This window comes from Leuresthes tenuis, unplaced genomic scaffold (assembly GCF_036924035.1).
Source record: "Leuresthes tenuis unplaced genomic scaffold, fLeuTen1.0.hap1 SCAF_1, whole genome shotgun sequence".
NCBI classification, from domain to species: Eukaryota; Metazoa; Chordata; class Actinopteri; order Atheriniformes; family Atherinopsidae; genus Leuresthes; species Leuresthes tenuis.
Window position 1 is genome coordinate 23,242,672 of NW_027325355.1, and position 27,565 is coordinate 23,270,236.

The 27,565-nt window shown below is 42.0% G+C and overlaps 1 protein-coding gene across 3 annotated transcripts in view; it reads right to left on the reverse strand.

Annotated features, from left to right (window-relative positions):
• The window catches only part of LOC140273396 (gamma-aminobutyric acid receptor subunit beta-3-like), a 63,924-nt gene that overhangs the window by 13,823 nt on the left and 22,536 nt on the right, over positions 1-27,565 (reverse strand). For all 3 annotated transcript variants that reach the window (XM_072368976.1, XM_072369134.1, XM_072369055.1), the window contains 4 exons: positions 14,922-15,142; positions 10,886-10,968; positions 9,061-9,198; positions 2,442-2,594 (listed from right to left, as the gene is read on the reverse strand). In XM_072368976.1, the coding sequence (XP_072225077.1) occupies positions 2,442-2,594; positions 9,061-9,198; positions 10,886-10,968; positions 14,922-15,142 (595 nt within the window). The remainder of the gene's footprint in view (positions 1-2,441; positions 2,595-9,060; positions 9,199-10,885; positions 10,969-14,921; positions 15,143-27,565) is intronic.

Sequence of the window (27,565 nt, forward strand, 5' to 3'; positions counted from 1 at the left end):
AGGAATGCTCCTCGATAACAACCGAACAGGGAGATGGGAGCTGCAGCAAGGAAATGGGAAACAGTATGTTTTCCAAAAAGTTAAAGGAGAACTCTGGTATTTTTAAACCTCAACCTTATTTCTGGCATGAAATACGTTCATCTACTCACTGAGAACAGTTTGGTGAAAGTCGGCGTCCTTCTGAAGATATTTAGATAACTGGAGATCCATATAACGGAGTGAACAGGGCTTAGAGGATGCAGCCTCTAAATAAGGCATTATCTGTCTTTATTTCACCAATACTTTAAGAAGAATGAATGAATGAACGTGTGCTATAGCTCTGTTAGCTCATAGCTGCTGTTATGTGGCTACTTGCAGCTATAGGAGAGCTAACGGAGGGATTTCTACACAGGCACTCTACTGGGACCACTTCATCCACACGCCCCCCTGCAGCACAGTTTATTCACTCCGTGCTCTGTGACAGTCGGCTAACTTCACACAGAGTTTGCTGCTGATAGTTTTGTGCAACATGGCAGGATATTTATCAGATATTTAGCTATAGGAGAGCTAACGGAGGGATTTCTACACTCTACTCTGTTCTCCTTGACTCGCATTATTGTAAACTGGATATTTTTAGATCTTGGATAAGCAATCTCAAGAAGTAACCCTGGATTTTAGCAATTAATTGAGATCATTGGCAAGAGCCACATGTGGCAGCTTTGTTTTTTGTCATATAATATGACAATAGCCAAGTTTCCTTCAGAAACTTTCATCTTCCAGAAGATGTCATAAAGAAAAGATGAATGGCAAAAGTGGAAATAGCTTCCACAAACAGTGATAGTTTTGGCTGTTTGGAAGAAGAATTTGCACATTCGAGGGAATAGAAACAACTTTTCGGATCTCATCTGACCCATGAAATATTAAAATGACGTGACTCACCAGCTGTTTCCAGTCCAAGCTGGCAAGCAATGAACTCGTGACTAACGGGCATCTTCCCAGATATGATATCATATCCCAGATAATCTCTGACATGAAAGCACTTTCTGAAGAAGTTCCAACTCCATTTTCCTCTTGTAGATGTCCACCACAGTTGTTGTTTTTCTCCTTCATGTTTCAGGCTATGACAACTACTTCTTCTACTGAATTACAACCACTAGAAATGGAGTCTCTACCGCCACCTTCTGGCAACACCACGCAGCCCCTTTTATTCACTCAAAGCAACATTTCTAAAAACACCAGCTCCACTTCTGAGATCATGACGCTTTCCGCACTTTTGAGTAAAATATTCTGTTTTGTTCCCATTTCGGTGTCGTGTTTACTGAAATGTTGTTTTCCATTTTCCAGTGTTTTCCACTTTGTGTTTTGTCCAGTGTTACAAATATACCGAAGAAGGCCTGAAGCCATCAGATGAGACCATAAATGTGTTTTCAGACAATCGTCCCCCTGCTGGACATGTGAGGTAATGCAGGTTGACCGAACTTTCCTTTCCATCTTCAAATTATTATGACGATGGTAAAAAAATCAGAACAGCTTGATTTAAGGTTGACACAAATTGATCTCTCTCATCTTGGAGGAAGATTTCGCTTGTTAAAATGATAATTCTCTTGTAGCTAGCTTGCTAGATAATGAATATTAGCTCCATGCTTGAGTTTGGGAAGCTTGAGTTTGGATTTGTTTTAGTGTAAAATTCTCCAAGCCCAGAGATGAACAAAGTTGCAAACATTAACCAAAACATTAGCCAAAACTCTCACAAATTAATACTCGACTTAACACTGGAAGTAGTAAGCGTGTTCACCAGAAATATAAACAAATGCAGCTTACATTAATGCAATATCTAACATATATCATTGCTCAAATGTGTCTGGCTTTGCAGAGACTACAAAAAAGGCACCAGCCACTAACCAAGAGAAGGTGGTAAAATATCTTTTCACACTCCGTTTGGACCAGAACATTCAGCACTCTTTGTTCACAACTCCTGCCGGGAGTCTACTGTCTAAATTGCATTTTTAGATATTACCTTGACGGCTTTCATATTATGATAATTACTCCTGCTTCGTGTGTCATTGAGTGAACATTAAACACAGTCAAAACCATGCTGCAGCCTCCTGTGAGGAATTATAATGATGACAAACCAACTACCTGCTACTTCCATTTGTACTTTGTTAACTGCTCACAGTTCAGGGCCCTGTGGTGAGTGTTTCTTTACGCCTACACAAGCAGTCTTCAATAAGAGGGAAAATTATGCTCATTTGAAGTAGGGTATGACTGTGGACCAAAGCAACTACACAAAACGTGACCTAGTTTAGCCTGGCAAGGCATAGAAAAAAGAAAATATATTATTTTCTTTACAATAGACGCAAAGGTAGCACTTTGGGGAATCTGAGAGGGATGAAGGTGGCGTGTGGTTAGTGTTGGTCCCTGAACTCATCACGGAAAGTCAAATAGGAGCCACTGCTTCTTACCCAGAGCCACTCTGGCTGCCGACGCATCGTAGTTTATCCAGAAGGAGACCCAGGAGAGGATGGTAATCAGGATCGATGGCATGTACGTCTGCAAGATGAAGTAGCCGATGTTCCTCTTCAGCTTGAAGCTCAGCGACAGTCGAGGGTAGGCACCTAAGGAGGAAGGATACAGAAGGAGCTCTGAAATCTTTCAGCTTGAAAATAGAATATATGGGAAAGTCTAAAGGCCTCCGGTGCGCCAATAATTTACAGTAAAATTGACATCTAACTCTGCCTTTTTGAGGACCCTGCAGGAACACCTTGTGTTTTTGTTTCAGTCTCCATGACAACGCCGACAGCATGGGTAGGATTTATCGCCATGGTAACAAGTATCCCCTTCACAAGCATCAACTCTCCCTTACACACACACACACACACAAAATTACAACCCTATTTCGAGATGATGCGTCACGATATTCAGCAGGAAAATTTCACCACTTTTTTTTTTATTTGTCATTTTTCCACATTACTCACACGATGAGTCTGAGGGATTCAACGCTACTACAGAATATCAGCTCTGTAAATGCATATGAAGCAGTGCCTTTGATGCTGCATGAGACAGGAATTTACATTTAGAGCCTGTCATGATCTGCTGAGAGAGACTTCTGTCATTAATTCCTCCATGACCTGGAATATAAACAGTGTCTGTGTGTGCGTGCATCAGCATTAAACGCTGATATAAAAGACGGCGAGTGATTTCTCATTAGTCTCTCAGCGCTACGTCTCTCTGTAGACTGCATCTATGGCTCGTTACTCCCACTATTCTTAGCCATTTTTCCATTTTTGTTTCATATTGGCGGAGAAGTGGAGCCCATTATGGTGTAATTTCCACTCTGTGGCTTTCAGCCAAAGCTACTTATGGCAAGCGTGGGTCCAACCAACTACACACTTTCATGTACTGTTGGATGGAGACTCACTTTGGATTGGAGGACAGAAAGCATCCATTTCCATTAAGATTCACTCCCTGTTGTGCATTAAAGTGCAATAAAAATGGTTCCATGTTATTTCAGAAACACTGTCTACTCTTACGGCTACTGACTGACATGATATTCCAGGACAGGAATCCATCCATCCATTTTCTATACCGTCAATCCGTCGGTCGGGTAGCGGGGGGGCTGGAGCCTATCCCAGCAGTCATTGGGTGAAAGGCGGGGTTCACCCTGGACGGGTCGCCAGTCCATCACAGGGCCACACAGACACAAACGAGACAAACAACCACACACACTCACTGCTACGGACAATTTAGAGTCACCAATTAACCTGACATGCATGTTTTTGGATGGTGGAAGGAAGCCGGAGTACCCGGAGAGTACCGGGGAGAACATGCAAACTCCACACAGAAAGGCCCCAGGCAGGGATCGAACCTGGAACCCTCTCGCTGTGATCAGGGGCTTCCTTTTAATTGCTAATTACCACCATTTTTAACAAGTAAAATAAAGTAAAAAGTCTAGTACCTGATGTTATAACATGAGCACGTTCAGTCCAGTCCTGGTGGCATCTTATTGTGTTATTTTAGGACCCATCGCTTCACTCAGACACATATAAGGAAACCTTTCATGTTATAGGTTAATATAGACCAGGAATACGTTTGTTGGCAGCTTTGGTAAAAAACGCACCTTGTGCTTATCTCAAAGCAACACGGGACTTTGACGTTCAGTCCAGTCTCCCTCTGGTGGCATCTTATTGTGTTTTTTTAGGACCCATCGCTCCATCTGAGACACATAAAGGCAGGGATCGAACCTGGAACCCCCTTGCTGTGAGGTGACGGTGCTTCCATGACAGGAATCATTAAAATCAATTCATTGATTTTTGTATTTATCAGCCTCAATGGACTTGGACTCCAACAATAAGTTCTGACGTGAACATTAAAGCTTTTAGCCATCTTAGCTGGGTATTAAAGCAGTGTTGTCCTATCATTTCAACATCAAGGTTGGAATATCCGACCCAAAAAAAACCCCAAAAACTTACATCACTGTATATCACTTTGGATGATCCTCCTCTATTTGGCTCTTGAGTCACAGCTCTGGCACCACTGAACAAAGTCGACACATGCTTAACATATATTACAGTGTGAAAATGGGAACAGACTGTGGCACCTCTTTAAATAGCCCATTCACTCCCTCCAGACTAAATCAGAACAGAGTATCTCCACAGAAACAGATGTGGAGGTGGCTTAAGAAAGAGAAGACTGAGATACACCAGCATGTAGGTGTAGAAACTGTTACAACAAACATCATCTGCGAGTGGGAGGAAGACCGTGTGTGAGGCCATGAAGAAGGAGAAAGAAAGAAAAGACAAGATCAGTTGAGCTGATCATGACAGAAACACAATAGAGTCTGGGAGGATGGCTGGGGAGATAATAGGAGAACTACCGTCTCTTTTTAGGTCTCTTTTGTCACTCCAATGGCAGAGGTTTTGCAGTCAAGGTTTACATGCAACACAAGACCACTTAAAGCTTGGATATAACAATTAAATGTGTGATTAACAGGTTCATAGAGCCAATGCATGCCAGTTCGATACTAAAAGTTCAGTTAGTTTAGTTGAAGAGTAAAAGGAGGGGATTCTGTAGTCTTTGACAACAACAAAAGATGCTAATGCTAGTTCGTTAGCATTGTGAACGGAGTTTTCTCGTGTTGCTTGAAATAAAAATCGATCCGTCTACACAGCACAACGTGTTTTACTTGCACAGCGTGCCTGTAAATGGAAGTAAAGGCGTATCTTTACAACTTCAGATGATTGAGTTGTGACCTCCATGTGCAGCTCCCCCTGCTGAACTGCAGCAAACGCGGTACTTTCAGTGCACATGGTGCCATTCTTCAAGCTTATCGATCAAACAAACGCGATTCCAAGACCTCTTTCCCTTGTTTTGATTCGTCAACTTGAGCCACAAGAGGGTTACTGTTTCCACCAAGTGCAATTACTTGAATTAGCCGTTAGCTTTATTAGGCAGTTGGTCTTGTGGCCAGCAAAACTTGCTACGCTCGTGTACTGTGGCCCCCTGTGATTAGCAGGGGGAAGTTGAACCTTGACAAAAATCAAGTGGAATGCAGTCAGTTAATGTCTGAGGCCAGAAACGAGTTAATAAAGTTGAAGGTATGTGAAATATCAGGCAAGTGGAGCAGCTATTGATTAGCAGATTATCATCATGGGTGGGAAAAAATCACTGTTGTCAAGCTCCTTTAAAGCAAAGTCAAACTGTTTGCCACTGCGGGGAGAAGTTAAAGGGTTGTTTTCTGACTGCCCTCATATTAAAGGAGCAGTTCCTGTGCTTTGAATAATTTTTATGTGGCTCCACATCAGTCCTAAACCCAGGTACAACATACGTTACCAAGGCTACTCATCATTGTCGACTTGGATGGCTACAAAGCTCTCATAAAACAGCTGGCAGAGGGCTTTTCACTTCAGCATTTTTACATATTTCCCCCCAAAAAGTCCCATCTGCTTTGACTGATTCCATTTTGCTCCATATTAGCTCTGCTGACATCTTGAAATTTAAAAGAAAACAACTTCATCATCAACAGTTCCAACACTGCAAGACACCTTTTTTATTGTTGGTCCAAATGCTGGTGTCAAGGTGCCAAACACATGCAGACATTTAAACGTAAAGCTTGAGTTCACGGGGGGGTTAAAATCAGGCTCTACTGACTATTCAAAGAAATTTTGAACCATGACAAGAATGGAGAAGAATGAAGGCAATGTCTGAAGTTGTGTCGGATATCTGTTCGTGATCGAGGTCCATCGTTTCAAAAAGTAAGAACTAAGACTTCTCACTGGTCAGAATCATTTTAATCTGCCTATTCTGAAGTAGAAAGACACCTTCATATATGCAACACTTTCCTGAACTTCAAAATCGAGCTTCTTCATCACAATTCCTCTAATGTTGCTGCTTTCCAAATACGGGAGGGATTTCCTCCAGAAAACAAAGTATTTATCTTTGCGTGAAGAGGGAAAAAGACTGTGGAGGCGTATTAATAACACATTCATTAAAAATTCAGACTTTCGGGGCTAGTTTCTCAAAAGCTGTTAACGAAGCATTCCATGTTTCCTTAAACACAAACTTGAAGAACAACTCAAGGCCCCCGGTGTCACATTATGCAAAATAATCAAAGTTAGATGGTTTTGAATATTTAAAGCTGTTATTATTGCAGCTGACTTTACAAGGTGAAGATATAATGGCAGCGATAAAGCTGATGATGTTGATGTATAAACACACACTTAAATGTCAGTAAACACAGAGACGTGGGCCGCTCATGCATGTATGCACACCAACAGTCATGGTCGAGTAGTCGTGTGTTTACAGGAGAATAATTGATGTTGTCGGGCCTCTTTCCACATGGATACGTGATGCCCCGAATTCTGGTCTGTTTTTCTGTCAGAGAGCCGGAAAACTGGCATCCAAACACACCTTTTACAAGCACGGGGAAAGACAAACGGAGGAGAGTTGAAAAGGAAAAAAGGCAGAGATGAGACAGAAAAGAGGGATAGCTGGAGAGGGAAAGGGGGAGGGAACTAAAAGCCAACTTGTCGGACATGTAATGGAGGAAACCTGATCATTAGCCAGCCGTGCAGGCAGTCTTTGATGTGCTTCACACATCCTGCCAAGAGCAAGGGAGCAGCCCACTGGACACTGAACTTCAATAGTCTCCACCCGCAGGGGACACGCTGCTTCTCACAAACAAGCGCGCTCTGGTGCGTCCGGCTCGGCTCGTTCACATGTGATTCTCACACGAAGGCACAGACGCCCCGTAATGGTAAATGTTAAGCAGCACATGTGCTACTTTTATAGATAAAGGCAAACGTACTGTGAAAATGAGGGCAAGGGGAGAGGATTCAGCAGCTTGATCAGCAACTCAGAGAGACGTTTGTGGGAAGGCTGAGGGGAGGAAAAGAGAAATCACAGCCTGGCTGCCACAGAGATGCCGAAAATACCCAAAAAGCAAACAAAAGAGTGATTTACTGTCCCTTTCAGAGCAGATGTGGCTCGTCCTCTCGAGACTAGCTTCTGCGAGAAATTATTATTACTAAATGTCACACAGCTTTTACTTCAGCTCTGGGGAGCTGCATCACTCAGTGGTTAGCGAGCAACTGTCAATAAAGCTCTGCTGTACAGCTGAGTTAAAATGTACACATTAAACTCAGGCTAATTTAGGACCCGCTCCCTTGTATATTTCCCAAAACCCTCCCTGGGGATTGTTGAACAACTGCTCTTCCCTGCTCCGACACATTTTAATTACAACACGAGATGTTATTTGCTGAATTTTTCGCATGCAGTAACTTGACAAATTGCCTTAATGTGCCACCCTGTCTACTAATTACTTGCCCCAAGAGATGAAGAAAATTTTGATCTTACAAACAACACTTGATTGATGTGTTTTGCAGCAGCAGTAAATGAAAGATTCAAAAGATTTCAAGGGCACGTACTTCTAAAAAGTAAAAGGTAGAGAGCCAAATGGATGGATCCAGGCTCAGAGATGCAGATTTGATATTAAATCTTTAATTTATCATCTGTGCAACTGTAGTGTTTTCTGGTATTTACTGTGGATGAGGGTGAGACGTTAACTGGCCATGACAATATTCTGCAAACCAAAACTTCAAAGAAGGGGTCATTTTAAGTTAGTAGAGTTGAAGGTATGTCAAATATCGGGCAAATAGAGCAGCTATTGATCTGCAAATCGTCATCGTAGGTGGAAAAAAATCGCTGTTGTCAACCTCTTTTAAAGCAAAGTCAAACGTCTCTCCAGTGTTAGAAATCTAAGGGTGGTTAACTTCCATAAAAAAAGCTCATTAAAAGCAGAAAAAGAGGAAAAAGTGCGCCCTCGAAACATTTTAACTGTCTTACAAAGTTTGCTCGGATGTCAGCAGAGCAAAAACTTTGTTCAGCCAAAATATCCATTGGGGTCCTCGTCTCTTTAATTTCTCTGCTTTGATGTGTGACCAGGCTGCTTCTGTGCCTTCAGACCGTGTTTCGTGAACTTTCCTGAGGTGCATATAACTTTAATCTAAGGAGGTATTCATGTTTTGCTACTCGGCGGGTGTGTCTCGATCTAAAAGAGATGTTTTCTTCTTTTGATAGCAGCTTATCTAACAAGGACGGAGTATTACTTGAGCTTAAAGCCAAGGTTTCTAATTGGATTGGCTCACTGTACTGACTGGCAACTTCAGCTACGTTTTCCCCACCGTCAGCACAATAATCGAGCCATTCATTCCATCAAAAGTCGCCTCACAGGGTCAAGAACTACCTGATGTGGGCATCATTCGCTCCCTGATTTACGCCATGTTTTGGTAAAGTGCCACTCCAGCATGCTCGCATCAACTGGAGCTACTTGAGGGATACTTCAAAGGAAGCTTATTTCCTCATTTCAACCCAATTAGAAGCACTGACAAACACAACTGTGGCTCTGAGGATTTAAGATCAGCGATCAAGCTTTGGCACAGATACGTCTGCAACACAAACTGATTAAATAATCAGCTTTGAAGCAGGCCAACGCTTGATATGTACAATATCATCGAAAACACGGCGACCACGTGACCGCCGTGCAGAGGGAGTTCGGTTTGTGGATGCACCAGAGTCCAGAGTTACCTGTGGAAAACACCACGTTTCTGGACACCAGTTTGTAGTCGACAATGGAGAACTGCGGCAGCTCGATGCGCGTCACCCCCGTCACAGCCGTGTCGCCTCCTTTCCAGTAGAACTCGATGTCATCTGTGGTGTAGCCATCTGTAGAAGAAGGAGCACACACACACCAAGGTGTAACCATCTGTCAAAGCCTCACTGGAGACCGAGATATGCAGTGCTGCCGATCATCCAACTGGGCTGTCATTTGGGAAGAGGAGAAAGACGCGTTTGAAGTTGTTTCCAAGAGCCAGACATCATCTCACACCTTTACAGACCAATACAAAAACATCCAGAACACGCTCCATTCCTCCACTCTTTTATCTTTCTTTATGCATAAATAATTTAATTATTGGCCTTCTTCACTCCAAAGATATCTGTAGCAATCATAAACGTTCAAGTTGGAAACTAATAACACGAGTGCTGTAATGGAAAAATGGAAAATCTCAGACTTAAGATTCACAATCAATCAGACAATTACATGTCGTGGAATGAGGATTACTCATTAAAACAAACCCAACCTTGAAGTTCCTCTCACCTCCATTTATAGATTAATGTTTCTGGTATAGCCGCAGGTTTTAAGTGGAGCTCATTTAGATGCTTACAGTCAGGTTCAGAGGCCAGGGAGCAAACCACGAAGCCTCTGCCTCAGATTCCCACCCAGTCCACACAAGACTGGACGCTTAGGGTGCCTCCTGCGGTCCCACGTAGCTTTATGTGTCCGGTCAAACTCTACGGATCACCAGGTGTTTCCAGGCCTGGCTCCAGGATGAAGCCCCAGTCTTTGTAGGTTTTGTTCATGAGTAGCGGTAGAATAGAGCGGCAGAACAACAAGTGGACTGGGGCACTGATGTGGATGCTGTGTCGCTACGTTGTGGTTCAGAAAGAGCGAACCGGAAAGGTGAAGCTGTCAGTTTACCAGTCGATCTAAATTAACTTCCTCCAGCGGATGTTCGTCCACACGACAACGGTTGAGGTGGTTCGGGCATCTGGTCAGGCTGCTTGTCAGGAGGAGGCCTCAGGGCGAAGTCTTAAGCTACCCCTCATTTCTTAATTTATTGGACTGAAAATGAGTGAAAAAAGCAGCCAATGTCCTTGAAAGCCTGGAGAACTATTGTTTTAGGACCTTTAAAAGATTAGATTAAAGTCTGGCTGCTTGGAAGCAAAATTTAAAGAAATCAGGATTATTATTGGCTGGTTGGGACACGGAAATCCCAGGTAACCAAAGGAAAGTGGATGGATGGATTATTTCAGTTCGATGGCTCGGTGTATCTAAGAGGTTCTCATCTTAGTGAAATAACGGTGGAGTTTTCTGTGCTGCTTTCATCAACAGAAAATCTTTGGATAAAGGCCAACACTATTTTTACTCGACTCTTACGAGGGGCTGTTCTCCAGCAGCTGCTACATCGTAAACCTGCAGAACCAGAACCAGCGAGCAACCAGGGACACGTGAATGATGGACGGTGAATTTATGAGAGGGCAAACTCTCCGAGAGGGCATTTGTATGAAGTCTTTTGGTGCTACCAGGGGAGCTCTCAAAAGTCTGACAAAACCAATCTTTGAGTTCTCTCATACTGGGCTGTGAGTCAACAAATTAATATGAGAAAAAGCTTAAGTAATAAACTGAGAATCTCAGTATTTGGTCCTTATAAAAACTGCCTTTTTACATTTCTGGAACAAATCTGCACAACATAAAAGGAAAGAACAACCAGGTCTAATATTGCTTCATTCATTTCACACATGAGAAGGTAGTGAACAGCGGGCCCGGGAGGCGTTAGGCCCCCCCACTCACAGCTCTCGATCTCCAGAGTGCAGTTCTGTTCATCCAGGGGATACCTCCTGAGATCCATCATACATGCAGCTGTTGTAGTGATCCTGAAAAAGAAGACACAGATGGAGGAAGAGCATTCAGTACAGATAGATCAGGAGGGAGAAAGGGAGTTCGGCACGGCTCATTTTTAATGTTATGAAAGCAGCAATGCAGGTAAGCAGTTATCTAAATCTAATTGTATTCCCACATTCCTTTATGCTCTTAAAGCATTAGGGTGAAAGCCCCTGACGTCGTCCATCATCTTTAAAGGAAACTAAATGTCCATTTGTCTTCTCCCCCCAACTTCCACGGTTGGTTTCATATAACAAGAGACTATCGGCATTGTCATCTTATAATAAGATTACTGTGCTCCCTTCACATAAAAATGCTGACTGTGTAACTGGATACAAAAGTAAACTCAAGGTCCCTGACAGACGAGTAGTCCAAACTTCAGTTTTAAAATCAGTTCATGTCCCCTTTCCCCTCCACCCTGTTAGCAGATGAAAATGTGTGCAAATGAAATCACTGCAACACATATTGGCAGAAGTTAGTCTCAGCTGATCTCAGCTGGGTCACAAAGAAGAATCCCTTTATTTATCAGATGTGCGACCTCCAACGGCTGATAATCAGGCAGTTAAAATAAGCAGCAAGTGAAATGCAAATTCAAAATGATTTAGGCTAAGTCTGGCCTGATTAAAAGCCGGCTGCTTGGCAGTTAGCCACTGGATGTCTTCCTTCTGTTAAGACTCAGAGGAGGCTGTGGAAAGGCATTAGCTGATAATATTATACAGCTAAAATTACTGCAACATATGGGGTTTCAGAACACAAATGTATTGTAATTATTGTGACACACAGCATATTATGCAGGAGATTATACAGATAACTTTACCAAGCCAGAAAACTGAAAATAAGAAGTAGATGTAGACATGGAGACATGATCTGCTGCTTTGTGAAATAAAGTTTAGAAGCTCATAGTTTGGTATTTTGCCACAGCCACTTTGGAGCTATAAATGATCACATATTGGCTCGACGCATTGCAGGAGAGATGTAATTGAGACCTCAATTTGAGGACCTTCAGTTTAAGATTTAGGAGCTTGCATTTCATCACTAACACACTTCAAGGCTAATAACAGCTCCTCCCCTTCCTTCCATTAATTTACACCTCTATTCAAGAGATGACTCTTTTGAGATCTGCAGTACTAAATAAATCGTGGAGTAAGTCATGATGGTACGAGAAAGAATACAATAAATAGCCTCAGAGCTAACAAACTCTCTTTCTGTTTCTCTGTGATTTGTTTTTAGCAGCAATCATTGAGAGCTGTTGCTCATATGGTCAGTATTTCATCAATGTTTGTACTGAGCATGTAATGACAAATGAGAAACTGGAACTTCTGCCATTCTTTTTCAGAAAAGAACGGCAATTAGAAGTCAAATTTCCTTGTCGGGACATAAAACATTCAACAAAGTACATGTAGAGCATAGCAGGCTCATATATTTACGAAAGTAATTAAACCATATAGCTAATAATGAGATTTTATATTGATAGCAAAGCTAAAAATAATAGAGTAAGGACTCCAGCTTCCCACTTCTAAGGTAAAACAAATGCATAATGATCAGAAGATGAAGCTAGATGGGTATAATAAGAAAATGGGCTGGGCTAATCTTTAAAAGTGACTTAAGTTTACCCTGCAACTCACTGAATGACACATTTTCAAATATATGGGGCCCAAAACAAAATGCTAGTGTTGAGTTTTTGAGCTGGTGGTTTTCCATGTTTTTCCATGATATGTTCCCTTTGAGCAACCTTGTGCAACAATATCTACAAAAATAGCTAGTTAGCTCCTGTTAGCTGAAGCTACAACAATGCCAAAGTCATTCTCAATTAGCCAAAAACCAATAAATAGACTGACTATTGTATGTGACTATCAACTTAAAGCGATGTTCTCCAACTACAACAAATATAGGACAGAGAGACTCTAATAGTACCTAGCTTACTGAGGTTTAACATGCTCGCTAACTAGCTAGGCTGAAGTGTTAGCATTACTATTCTACATAAAAGGAAAGTAAATGGCAGCAGCTACCATTGCCAGCTAAATTCTGATTTAGGTCAGCTGTGTTCAGACTTGAAATATTGTTGAAAGAAACACTTAGGACTCAGCAAAAAGCTAGAAAATGTGTCTATACTGTCGCTAACTGAAGCTAGCTAGCAGTGAGCTAACTACATGCTGTTTTCTACACCTCTAACAAGGGTTAGAAAACTTGTTACAATTTCACAGTCATGAAAAGTATAATAAAAGAGACTTTTTAAAAGGGGCATTTTGCAATTTAGGGTACTGTGGTAAAATAAAACTCCTACTATACAAACAGCTTTGAGTGAATTCCTTATTTCCATGATAGCAATCTGTTTTCAGCCTAATTCTCAGCTTTACCTGAGATTAATTTATAAAACAGCTCATATCACAAACACCTCACAGTCACACGTTTGCCTCTCTCTTTGATCTACTCTGCGAGGTCTAAAAGTAGCCCACGAGGCTAAATGCTGTGAACTCCACTTGCATAATCATGCCTAGCTGTTTGACTTTCAGATATGAACACTGACAGATGCAAATGCACGTATGCAAGATCACATCCAAACAAAGACACACAAAACACACACTTTTTGGCTTACACTGAAATTCAAAGCTTGCATCCATATTTATAGGTCATGCAAACTCCTCTGAGCCTGCCTGTCGAAAAGATCAATGGAGCATTCAAAACAAGGCCTTCCTGAAACAAAGCTGAAGTTCGCATTGTGTATCATGTCTAACCCGTTCTTGCTTTTAATGCCAACATGCCCTTGAGCGTGATACATCGTCATCTAGCAGTTCAGTGGGCAGGAGCGGAGAACTGCCAGTTTCCCAGGTTGCCATAATAGGGTTTTAAACACACAGAATTACCTGAAACATCTGAGAACATTTTGACCCTGAGACCCACTTTGTTGCCTGTTGTGAGAGGCGTTGAGTATTTGCACAGCGCAGAAAGTACACATAATAACTCTAATAATGCACCACAAATGATTACATCTTGACGCAATTTTGAGGGTCTATTATTTAAAGAAAAAGGCCAGTGTCCCTATGTATTTTCAACAAATATAACCACTGAAGACCAAACAGGCATCAGTGTGCCTTTCATTACTTTTAGGCTGACTTAGTTGTGAAAGTTTGACCCGAATGTCTACTTTTGATCAAAGTATTTAACCTGAAAAAGTTGGGCACAATATATTACTTATTGGAGGCGGTTTCTGCAGCCAGATTGAGAGGTAATCTCAGTTTTTTTGGGTGTTTTCCCTTTCCATAAGTGCGTGATATAGCCTTTTGTGCTCATAAAATAGTTATTCTCCCCCTAGACTAGTTGAGAATCTTCATTTGTAATCCATACTTTACTTCCTTTACTTAATGAAAGCACCGATGTCTGTCCAGTGGATAGAGAACAAGCAGCTGTCTTGCATTCAGTCATTTCTGATCAATTAACTAAGCAATCAGAGTACAACTGGCTGAACTGGAAGGAGCTTTAAAGACACAGAAGCTCATTCTAATCTTTAATTAATTTATTTTCCTCTTTAAACAAAAAAAAAAAACAGCTACTGAACCACAAAATCTAATCATAAAGCTTTGAATTAACATAACTTTACCATTTCATAAAACATTTTGGCTCATCTTGAATTTGATGGCGATCTGATTTTACATTTTTTTACATTTCACACAGCATCCCAACCTTGGCTTTACTTTTTTAGAGTGATTTATGACTGAAATGTACTCGAGTGAATGGGATAAAAGCCAACTTTCCAATAGCTAAATATAAAGCTGTTCGATAACATGAAGTGTTGCACCGTTAAGTCTTAACTACCCTTAAAAGTAGCCTGTAAATAACTACTTAGAAGTACCACTAAACATTGTTATTGATTCAGGATGCTGACACAACATAATGAACAAGAAGGCAGAGAAGCCAAGAGAACAATCTGTTCGGTGCTGAAACATACCGGAGTCCGTAGAGAACGGTTCCGTCTGGATGGAGGCGGATCATGCGGTTTTTGACCGTGACTCCGTGGACGAAAGACTTCTTGTCATTGAGGAAGTAGGTGTCAGGGACCCAGAGCTGGTCAGCGACCCTGTTATCCAGGGTCAAGTTAAGCGGGATTCCTAGGTAGGCGAGACGCTTGTCCCTCCAGTACTGCTGGAAATACATGGTCAGTGTGTAGTCCTGTGGAGATAAATAGAGAAAAATATGTTACAAGGCATCCATCCTTCTTCTATACCCACTTAATCCAACTGTAGGGTCACATGGGGGGGGGCTGGAGCCTATCGCAGCCTTCATTAGGCAAGAGGGCCACACACTCACTCCTAGGGACAATTTAGTGCAGTGTTTCTCAATTCCGGTCCTCATGACCCACCGGCCTGCATGTTTTCAATGTTTCCCTCCTCCAACACACCTGATTCAAATGATCAGCTCACCATCAAGCTCTGCTGTGGCCTGATAAGGAGCCATTCATTTGAATCAGGTGTGGTGGAGGAGGGAAACATTGAAAACATGCAGGGCGGTGGGTCATGAGGACCGGAATTGAGAAACACTGATTTAGAGTCAATTAACCTAACATGCAGGCTTTTGGACGGTGGGAGGAAGCCAGAGTGTCTAATTTCATACGATTTCAGCGTGTTAACATGCATTTTAAGTCTGATTTAGGCTGGACTAACACAATAATTTGTCCTTTTCTAGTGTCATAAAATGATGATGCAAGACAAAAAGATGCAACAGGAAGCATTAAATCATTTAGAGATTAATTATAATCCAATCAAACCAAGAGGTCAACACATCTCCAGTTTGCAAATGTTTATGTGAGATTCAAATGTTTCTTGAATCTCTTTTTATGTAAAAGCCTCTTTCACAAATGTCTTTTCAAGCTGATCAGCTCACCATCAAGCTCTGCAGTGGCCTGATAAGGAGCCATTCATTTGAATCAGGTGTGGTGGAGGAGGGAAACATTGAAAACATGCAGGGCGGTGGGTCACGAGGACCGGAATTGAGAAACACTGATTTAGAGTCAATTAACCTAACATGCAGGCTTTTGGACGGTGGGAGGAAGCCAGAGTGTCTGGAGAGAACCGACGCAGACATGGGAACCAATGGGAAAAACATGCAAACTCCACACAGAAGGGCCCCAGCTGGGAATTGAACCCTCCTGCTATGAGGCAACTGCGGTAACCACCACACCACCGTGCAGCCCCATGTTACATTTATATCAAACAGAGAGATACTTGTGTTAATCCTACATTAAAAGTCAGACTTTAAAAAGCAACATTAAAGGCTGCCGTTAGTGCTCCTAATATTCATTTGATGTGACACAGCATCCTACAAGCTGGAGGGAGTGAGGGCCAACTGGTTCACACGCTGAAGCCAAACTCTCTGAAGGCCCGCTGCCCTCACTCTTGGAATACAGTAACCCGTGAAGTAATGCGGCACTGCATGTCAACATGTGGGAAGGCTGACTCATCCAGCCGCAGCTTCAGAGGAAAATGTTCACAGAAAGTTGCACCTGATACTCAATGAATTACTTTAGCTCTTTTAAGATTTCCAGTGATTCACAAAGTTTAACTGTAAGCTTTCTAAACCTTTCATTTGATTTAAAAGGGCTGAACGTGTCAGCTCTGCTCCAAAGTTTTAACGCCGTTTTACTGAATGCTGCTGTTGTTTCCTCTCCATTAGGGATAGAGGGAAAGTGTTTGCTTTAAATAACAATTCAAAGTACAATTCTCATAGATCAAATGTAATTTGTTAATCCAAAAAGGGGTTTTGGGCTTTCCACCCGAGACATTTTCCCCTCAGACTTTGATGCGTCAGCACATTTTAATTTTAAAGTAATTTTTCGGAACCTTAAAAAACGAGACTTGCACCTGCGTAATCTTTCAAATTAAATACTCAAAAGCATTTAAATGCAGCCATGTTCAAACAAATCCATCAGCCAGTCAAAGCTCTCGTCTTTAGACCCTGACCTGGCCTGATGAGACCTGGATCTGACGGCTGTTAGCTCTATAGTTGTTGTTTTTAGTTGTAGTGACACAGTATGGTATGTTTTGCTTGAGTATTCAACCTCTGGATAATCCCTTTATTTAGTATTATCTTTCATTTGTTTGGGGTTTGAATACTGCTGATGTTAGGCTTCATTTTTCAGTTAATGTTTGACATGTTTAGTCCAATTTCTGATTTGCAGGGAAAATCGAATGTGGGCTTTTGAGCCCAGAACATAAACAAATGGCACATTTGTCATTGATTTAGTATGCTAACATTAGTTCACATACTAATGCTTTTACATAACATCTGGAACCTCTGATTCCTGATTAATCAGCCAGGACTTAACAAGGTCCTGTCAGCTTTGCCCTCCAACGCTGGGAGAGAAGGAAAGACTCTCCAAATCTTTGGCAGCTTTGATAGCAAAGGATCTGTGGACTTATTAAGTCGTGGAGAACCACAGGTTTCACAAACTGTTAAAGCAGACGAATCTGATCTGTAACATAACAACAAAAACGGCTATAACTGTGCTCCACAGCCAAAGGTAAGTGACTCAGTGGGTAAAATTAGCTGAAAAGTGTGTGACTTCACTGATTCATATGTGAACTTGGCCATTTAAATGGATCACCATGGAACAGTATACATGCAAAGGAGCAGAATTATGTGAGAAAATGTCCAAAATATTCTGCTGCTTCCAGATTCCTCTGTGGGAGATCATGGTGCATGTAAGTACGGCTCAATTCACTGCACAGGCGTTGTCTTTAAGTTCCTTAACGGCGATTTTGTTGTGAAAAATCTGGATTTTTATTACAGCAGAGCGACAGTCTGGACTGTGACGGTGATGCATGATCTTAATGGGCTTTAATCTCCAACAACATTATCTGGGAGGCTTAATTTCATACGATTTCAGCATGTTAACATGCATTTTAAGTCTGATTTAGGCTGGACTAACACAATAATTTGTCCTTTTCTAGTGTCATAAAATGATGATGCAAGACAAAAAGATGCAACAGGAAGCATTAAATCATTTAGAGATTAATTATAATCCAATCAAACCAAGAGGTCAACACATCTCCAGTTTGCAAATGTTTATGTGAGATTCAAATGTTTCTTGAATCTCTTTTTATGTAAAAGCCTCTTTCACAAATGTCTTTTCAAGCTGGGACGGATGTGCCTTCGTGGTGCAGTCTGTTATGTGTGAAAGTACCACTGCCAGCTGAGAGCCGCATATGTGGCAAAGGAGGAAGTAACGGAGGCAAAATGGTCCCGCCTCTTGTGTGCTGACACGTCATGAGTGACGGATGTCTGTGAGGACACAACAATGCGGGGCTGAGCCGCCTCAGCTGGGCATGTGTGAATCACGGAGATGATTAGCAGCAGGTTAACGAGGACACCCATTTTTCTCTTAAAAAGCACAGCAGATGTGTGAAAGAGGCTTAACGAATCCTTGGCACCAGACTCCACCCAAGTCCAGCCATGAGGATACTGATAGTCTGGTTGTGGAAATAAATGTTTTTGTTTTACATCGATTCAAGTAATATTTGATAAGAGCAGAAGCAGCACCAGAGGACAAAGGCCCCCCCTCTTCCTTTCCACATCACATAATCCACTTACTCAAGCCATCCTCTATTTCTGCTTCTCTCGGTCTGCACCTCTCTCTCTCTCTCACTCTTTCTCTTTTTCTCTCGGGGCAATGCCATGATCTTTCCTCTGCCCGCTGTGGTGTTGAAATGAAACCAGCCTGCACCAAGCTGGTGCCGGTGAAGGCACACATGTCCCCGTGGTGCTGCAGTATTCAGGTGCGCACCCAAAGGAAACCAAAGAAAGAGATTAAAATGGCCACTGCGCTGCTTCCCAAAAATGTCCATGTGTGACAGAGCTGTTACATAACTGAAGTAGTTATTTGTCTCTTTGCACAGCCTGAAACACTAATGCTTACAGAACACAAGAGGTTTTGCATTTTTATGAGGAAAAAAACAACAAATAGACCAACATAAAATAATGCTAATTCATGCAACCTGCTGAATATTAAACCATTTCTCCCATACATCCCATTGAATTGATATTTTGTTGAGCACACAGAGCTCAGAAGTGGAAGATCTTAGTCAGCACAGGATACAGATTGGTCACACAGCATGCTCACTGGCACTAATCCATGAATGTATAGTGATGGAAGCATTGGCGTGTTTGGTAGCCTGCAGCCTCCATAACCTGCCCAACGGTGGTAATTATGAATCATATGAGAGGAAATGTTATCACTTCTGGATGCTTTAAACAAAGCTTTTCCTTTTAAAAAAATCCAACTGAGGGATTTGTTGGTAGTTCATACTTCATCCTTAAAGTTAGCTCAACGCAAAAAATGTAAATATGCCTGTACGTTACAGTCAAGTTAATTGAATTATACAGATTAATATATTATCAAATGTCCAATCTGTGTTTTATAAGCTGTACTGACAAGATATATATCATGTAAAATGGATCAGCAGCTGAATTACATGTTAGTTTTAGAGTAATGTCCCAAACCAATGGTGGATTAACCCTTTTAATAGATTAAAATGTTTTTTTTCAACATTGGGTCATCAGGTATGACGATATGATGACTGAAATGGCAACATTTAGCTGTCAACTTGATTTTATTGTCGTATTTAGCCATTTTTCCAAACAGCATCTCGTATGAAATAGCAGCTAACAACTGGGAACTTGGTTGTATGAATAAAAGAGTATAAGAAGGCATCATAAGGGCATCTGAAAGGCTAACAGATGTGGTGTAAATGCGATCCCTCCCTGAATTCGACAGAAAAACGTTGTTTCAGTGGTGACCCAAGTCATTTTTAAATGTGTTTTAATAGAAAAATACTTGCTGGGGGGAGTTGATCCTTCTCCAATTACTTTATGTGACAGAAGAATAAATCCTTATCAATTTCATTAAGAATTTGTGACAAAAAGGATAATTAATTTTAGCAGTCCTGACCCATTAAAGTAGTGTCTGTGGATTGATCTCAGCGTATGAATCAGTGCCGTAGCCTTGCCCATCCCTCTCTCCCCTCCATTACCACGGTAACTTCACCCTCCATCATTTCCTACCAATGACTAATGTCTTTCACGCTGCCTCGTTTTGACCCTGACTTCACATTCCCTCCCTCCTCCCTCCCCTGAAGCCCTGGCTCCTCACCGCCTCCCCTCAAGCGCTTTCACGCCCCAGGTTTCCATCTCCCATCAGCAGGTGGGCAGCTCGGCGAGCGCCTCATAATACATAAATGATTTAAATCAACTGTGTAGCCTGTGTAAACACACGGCCAAGGAACCCTCATCAATCTTGCATGCAGACAATCAAAATGAATTTCAGATGAAGACGAGTACAGCTTGGCGATACCTGCCCTGGAACTGTTTTTCTTTTTTTATCCGAGGAGTAAGCTGCGATTTCCTATGAACTAGGACTCTACATTATCAATTATTGACAACTCCCCCGATTCCCGCAACACTCGGCTTTACCGCTGTTGTTTGTTTATTAGCATATGTTATCAGCAATAATAATGACAGTGACCAGTGGAAATGATTTCCTATGAGCCTCAATTATTCAATTAACTGGAGGGGATAATCACTTCCACTCAGGGTATGTGAGAATTCAGATAAGCAGAGTTTTGGCTGTGAACTGACCCACATTCAATTTAATCTCTGACTCTCTGCAGTGCTAGCATAGCGACTGCTATGTCAGGACACCATTATCAGGAAAATATCCTGTTTGTCCAACAAGAGTACAGCACAAACTGTGTGAATACGGGGAAAAGGACCGGACTCGGTGTCATACAGAGGACTCGGTACCATGTCTGACCCGTATCAAAGTCGTTCTTCATGAAAAAATAAGTGGCTGCAGCTCTTCGAGCTCTTACCGCGGTTTAACTTTACATTTTGGTGCAGAAGAAGATATATAATCGCCGTGTACTCTGTATGAACCCCGGTTCAGTAAAGCAATTTGAGTCACTACAATATAATTTTGGAGCTCTCCCTCGGGATGGCCTTGAGGTGGTATATCACCGCAGTGCGGGGGAATCCCTCCGTGAGTTCCTATCCCCTCCTTCTGCTGCTATAGAACGGTAAAAATAGAAGTGTGCCTTCGTGAGAGCAAACACGGGAGGTGATTGAATTGGCCATTTTCCTCTAAACGACAGTGTTGTACGTAGGCTAATATCCTCACTGTCTAATATTGTATGTTGTATTGCTTCATAAAAAGGGAAGAGAGATGGGGAACAAATAATTTACAAACCTTTTTCTCTCCTTTGAACAGCCCTTATGGCTCTGCGGCACACATAACTGTGTCCAATCTGCTCCAGCTTTATTCATCGTATTAAATTCTTCCTCTTGATGAATTCTTAAAAAGAATCTGCGATGTCAGAGATTACTTGCACCGATTTTGGCTTGGCCAGTACATCCAAATATATGGGTGAAAAGCAAGATGCTTTTTTCTAATTAGGTCCCAGAAGTGTGTCATAAGCTTAAATAACAGATGCTGTTTGAAAAGGCAGCAAACAAGGGGCAAAAAAACGTGTTTTCAGCTGCCAAAGATTGGGTTTAGTGTAACCCAGACCTGAAAAGACAAGGCAGGAACTTGTGATTACCTGTTGGTTAAGACGACTCATAAAGAGAAGGGAAAAAACACCTTGTGTGGGTAAAACTACTGCCACGAACATACGTTAGCATGTTCTGTTAGCGTAAGTAGCACCAACTAGCTCTTTGAAGCCAGAAGTGGTGTTCAGGGAGCTTTATTTTTCGGAACATTCTCGCTCCAAAGATGGCTGGATCAGGACACTCGGGTCGGCCAGACTTATCTACCTTTTATAAATAAGAAGCATTAAGCACTGGTGGCCACAGTGTTTAATACATGGATGCATTTAGCCACACTCAGACAGCCTGGTTCTGCAAGATTTGTCTCTTAATTTTCTGGTGTTCCTTTATTTCATATCTGCAGGGGTTTTAACTCCCTGCTTTAAACCTAATGGTTGCTGTATCCATTACAGTAAGTACAATGAGACTGTTGACTGATGACCTTTACAATAAGCACCACCATAAACTCAGTTTGTAGTTTACCTGATTGTTTTCACTCGCTACATTAAGGCTGCCTGCACGGCACAGCCGAGGGAAATGAGGCCAGCTTATATCAGCTTTAGATTCCCCATGACAACACGTGTAGCCCCTTAAAGGTGGATGAAACCACCATCAAATCACGCCTTTTCAATGGACTGGCACTATAAACCAGGAAGTGCCCACTCTGCTCAGTCTAAATCTTCGTGATCATCACTTCATCCTACAGCGTGCTCCCTCCCGAGGCCAATTACATTCCATCAGGCAGGAAGCCGGATGTCGGATAAAAGACACGGGGCATATTAAGCCACACCATGAGCACACAGAAAAGATATGCTCTTTCTGCATAGCTGGAAGACCCATGCAAGATAATTAGGGTGGCACAGTTAGTGCTCCGGCAACATTGGATTCCAGGATGCATGGCTGTGATCACCGTAACATTCAGAGAACTCTTAAATCTAGATGAACACTTACATTAACTACTTTTATAGTTCAAATCTATGAACAGAAAGCAGGCTTTATTTCATTCTATCTTTTTGTGTGACTGGTGCAAAATCCTGAAAAGAATACCAGGCAGCAGGAACATTTGGAGATAGAGAGATGGAGATCTTTTCACCTCACCATAACGGCAGGTTTTTTTTCTCTTTTCGACACCCACACACAGCCGTGGGTGTATGGATGACTGGCTTGTTCAGCCTGTTACTGTGACTACACTCACCATGCAGATTGTGACCACTTCTGTGTGTGTCGCACGCTCTACCTTCATCGTGCTGTAACTTAACTCCCTGAAACTGCGATGACTTTCATAAAGCCCAGATAACGGTAAGGAAAAAAGGCCTCGTTAGCTCCCACAGCGACACAGACTCACATCTGGATGTCCACTGCTGCAAGAGAGGTGCGCTTTCAACTAATCTGCCTTAATAACAGTGTTTAAATGCAGGCAAGCGCTATACTTATTTCATTTCCACATCCAAACCTGCCATTAAACCATCTGTCCGGTGCCAAATTAAAAAGCAAACCCTCCTTTTACTGATTAAAACTGCAAAACTAGCACTGACGAGTGACACATTTTCAAATGATTCCTCCTTAAGTGCACAACTAGTTTCCGACCACGGCCTCAGCACAGACAGAATCTATTTTTTCGTCGCTCTGATCTTGTCCTACTATGTGTTTCTCATCAAGCGAGGCCCCCGGCACACCACAAACAAACCTCAGAGGTAATTAGTGCGCCTTTCTCAGGCTTTTCAGCATCTGCCAGTGCAGGAGCTCGCGCTCCGCCAAGGCGTCGGAAAGTTAGAGACTGACTTCCTCGACCTGCCCTGCCAGGTGGGGTTTTTTGGATGAGCCAGATGCCATTTTCACAGCCTGTGGGGTATTTCAATTTTGACTCCTTCCTCTTGTTTTGCTCGCATTTTCGATCCTTGGCTTTCTCTGCTTTTTTCTGCTTGGCTTCAATAAATCCTTTAACTGTTCCACTGTAACCCTCCTCTCTTTGCCTGACACGCCGATGGTCTGAGTGTTGTGCCCAGTGAAAATCGCCGGGGATGACAGCACTGCAAACACCGCCTTGGACTCTGGCTGCACACCAAATGAAACCAGAACAGTATTCAGTATTTAGCACTGAGTTGGAACAAAAAGTTCTGCCATCATTAAAAACTGACAGAGGCAAAGCAGTCAAAGTTGTTAAGGGTGTTATGTAAAAACATATCGAAGGGGAAATGATCTAACACTGCAGTCTGGTTAGAAGTGCAGCGAGTACGATGCACATTAAACGGATGGTAGAGGTAGAGGAGGTCATCCAATTAGTCAGAAAGTTGCTGGTTCAAGTGTCTCAGGGCAAAATACTGAACTTCACAATTGGCTGAGATGTGCCAATCAGTCAGTATGTTTACATACAGTTAAACTGAACTGAAGTTACAGCTCAAATCATTCAATCCACTGGACTAATCTTTGTTCCAGCGCACTTTCACAGGAGGCGAATCGAGGTTTTCTCTGATGCTGTGACACCGTAGACTGTGAGACTTTCTGCCGCTTCTTACTTTCTCTGTGGGAGATCATCAGGACCACTTAAGTACAGCTGAGTTCACTGCACAGACGTTGGCTTTAAATTTTTATCAGATGAGGCGGTTATAAAAATCAGGATTTTATTAGAGCAGAGCGACAGCCTGGAAATGCTTAAAGGTCTGATTTTCAGTCACAATTCTGTCAAATTCAGCCATCTTCGAAAAGAAAGAGACAACAGCAGCAATAGAGTCTGTTAGCTTAGGAAAAATCAAGGCTATTGTCAACTATTGCAGTCAAGATGCATTGTGGGTAATGTAGGCTCCATATTTGAACAAGAATAAAAAATTGAATGAAAACACAATTAATCACGACACAGTGCTCAATATTGCTGGAACGTTGCAATTAAACACAAACTATAAAGACGTTTATTACAGTTTATATCAGTATTTTTGTTTGTTTGTTCCCTGAAAAATTATATATTGGTGTCAAAGTCACAAGCTGGAGCTTTGTTTATAAGTGATGAAGGGGATGACTTACATTACAGCTTTGGCACCACAGAAATCTCTGTATTTGTTCTTCTTAGCTTAAGTAGTTATCTCAAGATGCTTTTATGTCTCTTTCCAGCCTTTTATTTAATACACATTCAATAGCCTGTAGCAACCGTGGATGCCTTACCCCCCCTGCTCCCTAAAACTCTCTGACCTCAACATGAAACCTCAGTTCAACCTGTGAAAACAACCTTTTCCACAGGCTTCAGCTGGGACATCTTAGATCTCACACGCCCACATTCAAGCTGCACCAAGAGGGCTCGCAATCTGCCAAAATCTTTGCATATTTGTGTTTGACGGCTCTTGGATTTATTGTTTCCTTTTTCATTTTTTAAATCCATCCTTCGCACAGAGCACTCCAATTAGTATCCACAGCAAGCAGTGTTTGAACTTTGAACACTAGATGGGTCACTCTGTTAGGCTGGTGGAGCTGAATTAGCTGCTGAAATGCTGCTGAAATGAATTCAGAGTGGAGTTTTGATGGTTTGGAAATGATCTCTTTCTTCCACAAAGCAAAACATTTATCTGGGCTGTGAAAAAAGCGCTCGTTATCCGTCTCCCTGTGATAAATGCATCCCCACAGACGGTCCCAGCACTGGACCAATCGCTGAAAACAACAAACATCTTCACCGCTCTTGTTTCAGCTTCAGCTCTATTACAGCCAGTATTTGTCCGTTTAGCAAGCACAGATGCACAGCTGCAGAAGTGCGGTCCCTCTTGGCGACAGTGAGACTCGGACCTAATTAATTATCAGTTTAAGTGTGATCTCAGCTCTCTGATTCCCTGGATGATCAGCTGCCTTCATCTGCTCTGTGGAGAATCGCCTGCTTGGCCAGAAAGCTCCCGTTAGCAGCTAAACTGTTAGCAATAAAGTCTTTTAGCGCTGATCAGGGAATGTATCAGACCATTTCTTGACTTCAAATCCCATAATAATAACAACGCACACTCCGAGAAATAATGTTTTTCATCGTCCTAATTTGCAGCAGGAAGTAGGGCAGGGACTGCTTCACCTCTTTCAACCTTTGAAACTCTTCTGGTGCCCCATCTTTAACAGCCCAGTCCAACAGAGCAGCTCAGATTAGACTCTGCTAATAATCAGCCCGACCCAAAGGTCTCATTTTAAGATAGTTTTAAAGAAAAATGAAGCTTTTAACTACCTCCTCAACTAAGGAGAAGCTGAAAAAAGCACTTCTAAATGACGTCCTGCTTAAAAGTAGGTCTGTGTTTAAAGTCTGACATCTCTTGGTCAAACTTGGACCAAATTAAACAAGTAGAATCCATTAAGTATTTAAAATGGAACCTTTGTTTTGCTTATAAAAACAGAAAAAAGGCTAATATGGCTGCCTCTCTCCCCATTAGGACATAATCTAGCTAAAAAAAAACAACCACTACAAGCAGCAGAGAGAAATCTGGGCTTTAAGAACAGAGTTCTGCTCAATGTGTTTGTGTTTTAGCCTGAAAACTACAACCGTGCCACTCTGACGTCATCTGGTCTCTGAGCCTTGTTTGCGCTGCCAGCTGTTGTTCAGATCCGTTTGCTCTCAGCGAAAGACGAGAATGTCAAAGTTATTTTCCAGGACAACTCGGAAGTTTTCAGGACATTTCGCTGTTTCGTGCTGTGAAATTAAGCTGTTCCAGTGATTAGGACTGCTACAGTTAATTAAATCAGATGGCCAGACAGCTGAAATGATCCAGACTTTCAGCTTTTCAAACTCCAAGATGAATCAGAAGTGAGGCTCACATCAAACTTAACGGGATCCAATCACCAAGTGTGGCTGGGAGGTGGTGCATTCAACATAAAACCAAAGATTGCTTAAGATGGAAAGCAGAAAATGAATCAAAAAGACCATCAAAAGTCGAATTTCCCGCTATGCTAAGACTTCTCTACCCCAGATTTCCATATTTGATGTAATTCCCAGCAGCAGCTGACAGCTCAGAAAACTAAAGCTTCCCTGCAAAAGTTAAAACAATCCATCAACGTTGCCTGAGAATGCATCAGTGTGTCCTCATTCCCTCAAAGCAGGCATTTGAATAAATAACACCTAAAAAAGCACTTAAAGTTGGATATTATAGCCTCTTTTTGCTAGCCTACGGAAGCCTGCAACTGTCTATTTTGATGCAATTATCTCAAGATCACACAGAGATTATTCAGTTTGTCTCGTTTTCTATGTTCAGATCAGCAGGAGCAGGTTGAGTAGATCCAGAGTATCTTCAGGTTATCTGGTTTAACGAACTGTTTAATTACTAAGCCGATGGGTTGCTCTGTCAGACTTTAACTCTTTGTCTAAAACACTTTAGACATCAACCGATGCGATCCGATACGCTGCATCTCATAGAAAGTTTGAGGAACTAGGCGAGGAAATCTGTTACATTTACAGTGAGCTCATTACATTAAAGTTATTCATGTTAGTTTCTAAATCTTTAAAAGTCAGCAGAAACACGCTTTAAAGTAATAAATCTCCATTTCAGGCTAAAGAAGCATGACAAACGTCCCTGATAAAGATGCGTCAGGCAGCAGAATCAATGTTTGATTCCAGAAGAAGTTTCTCTTTCCTGAGAGGAGTGATTGGTCAGGAGGCGGGGCTAAAACCTAACCTGCACCTGGACAGGTGGCCCTTAACACCTCATTTCATTCACTGTGTCTGTCGTTGCATTCGGAGAGGATCTATGACATTAAATCAAGGTATGCAGGTGAAATTCTGTCTGTTTGATGCGAGTTTGAAAGTGAAACTGCGGCGTTTGTGGGCGTAGATGAGAGTTTAAGCACCTCTGTGGGGCCGCCAGCTGTTCACCAGGTCGAACTAACAACCTGTAACCTGCAGAAAACAAGCCTCGTTATCTCATGATAACGACATAAATCCATCCGTCACCACAACAAAACAGTGCTCGTTATCTTGAGATATTACAGAAACATCTGAAGCCTGGCCTCCTCGCACACTTTGTGCACTGAATGCACAAACAAAGGCTCCAACTTCCCATCAATGGGAAG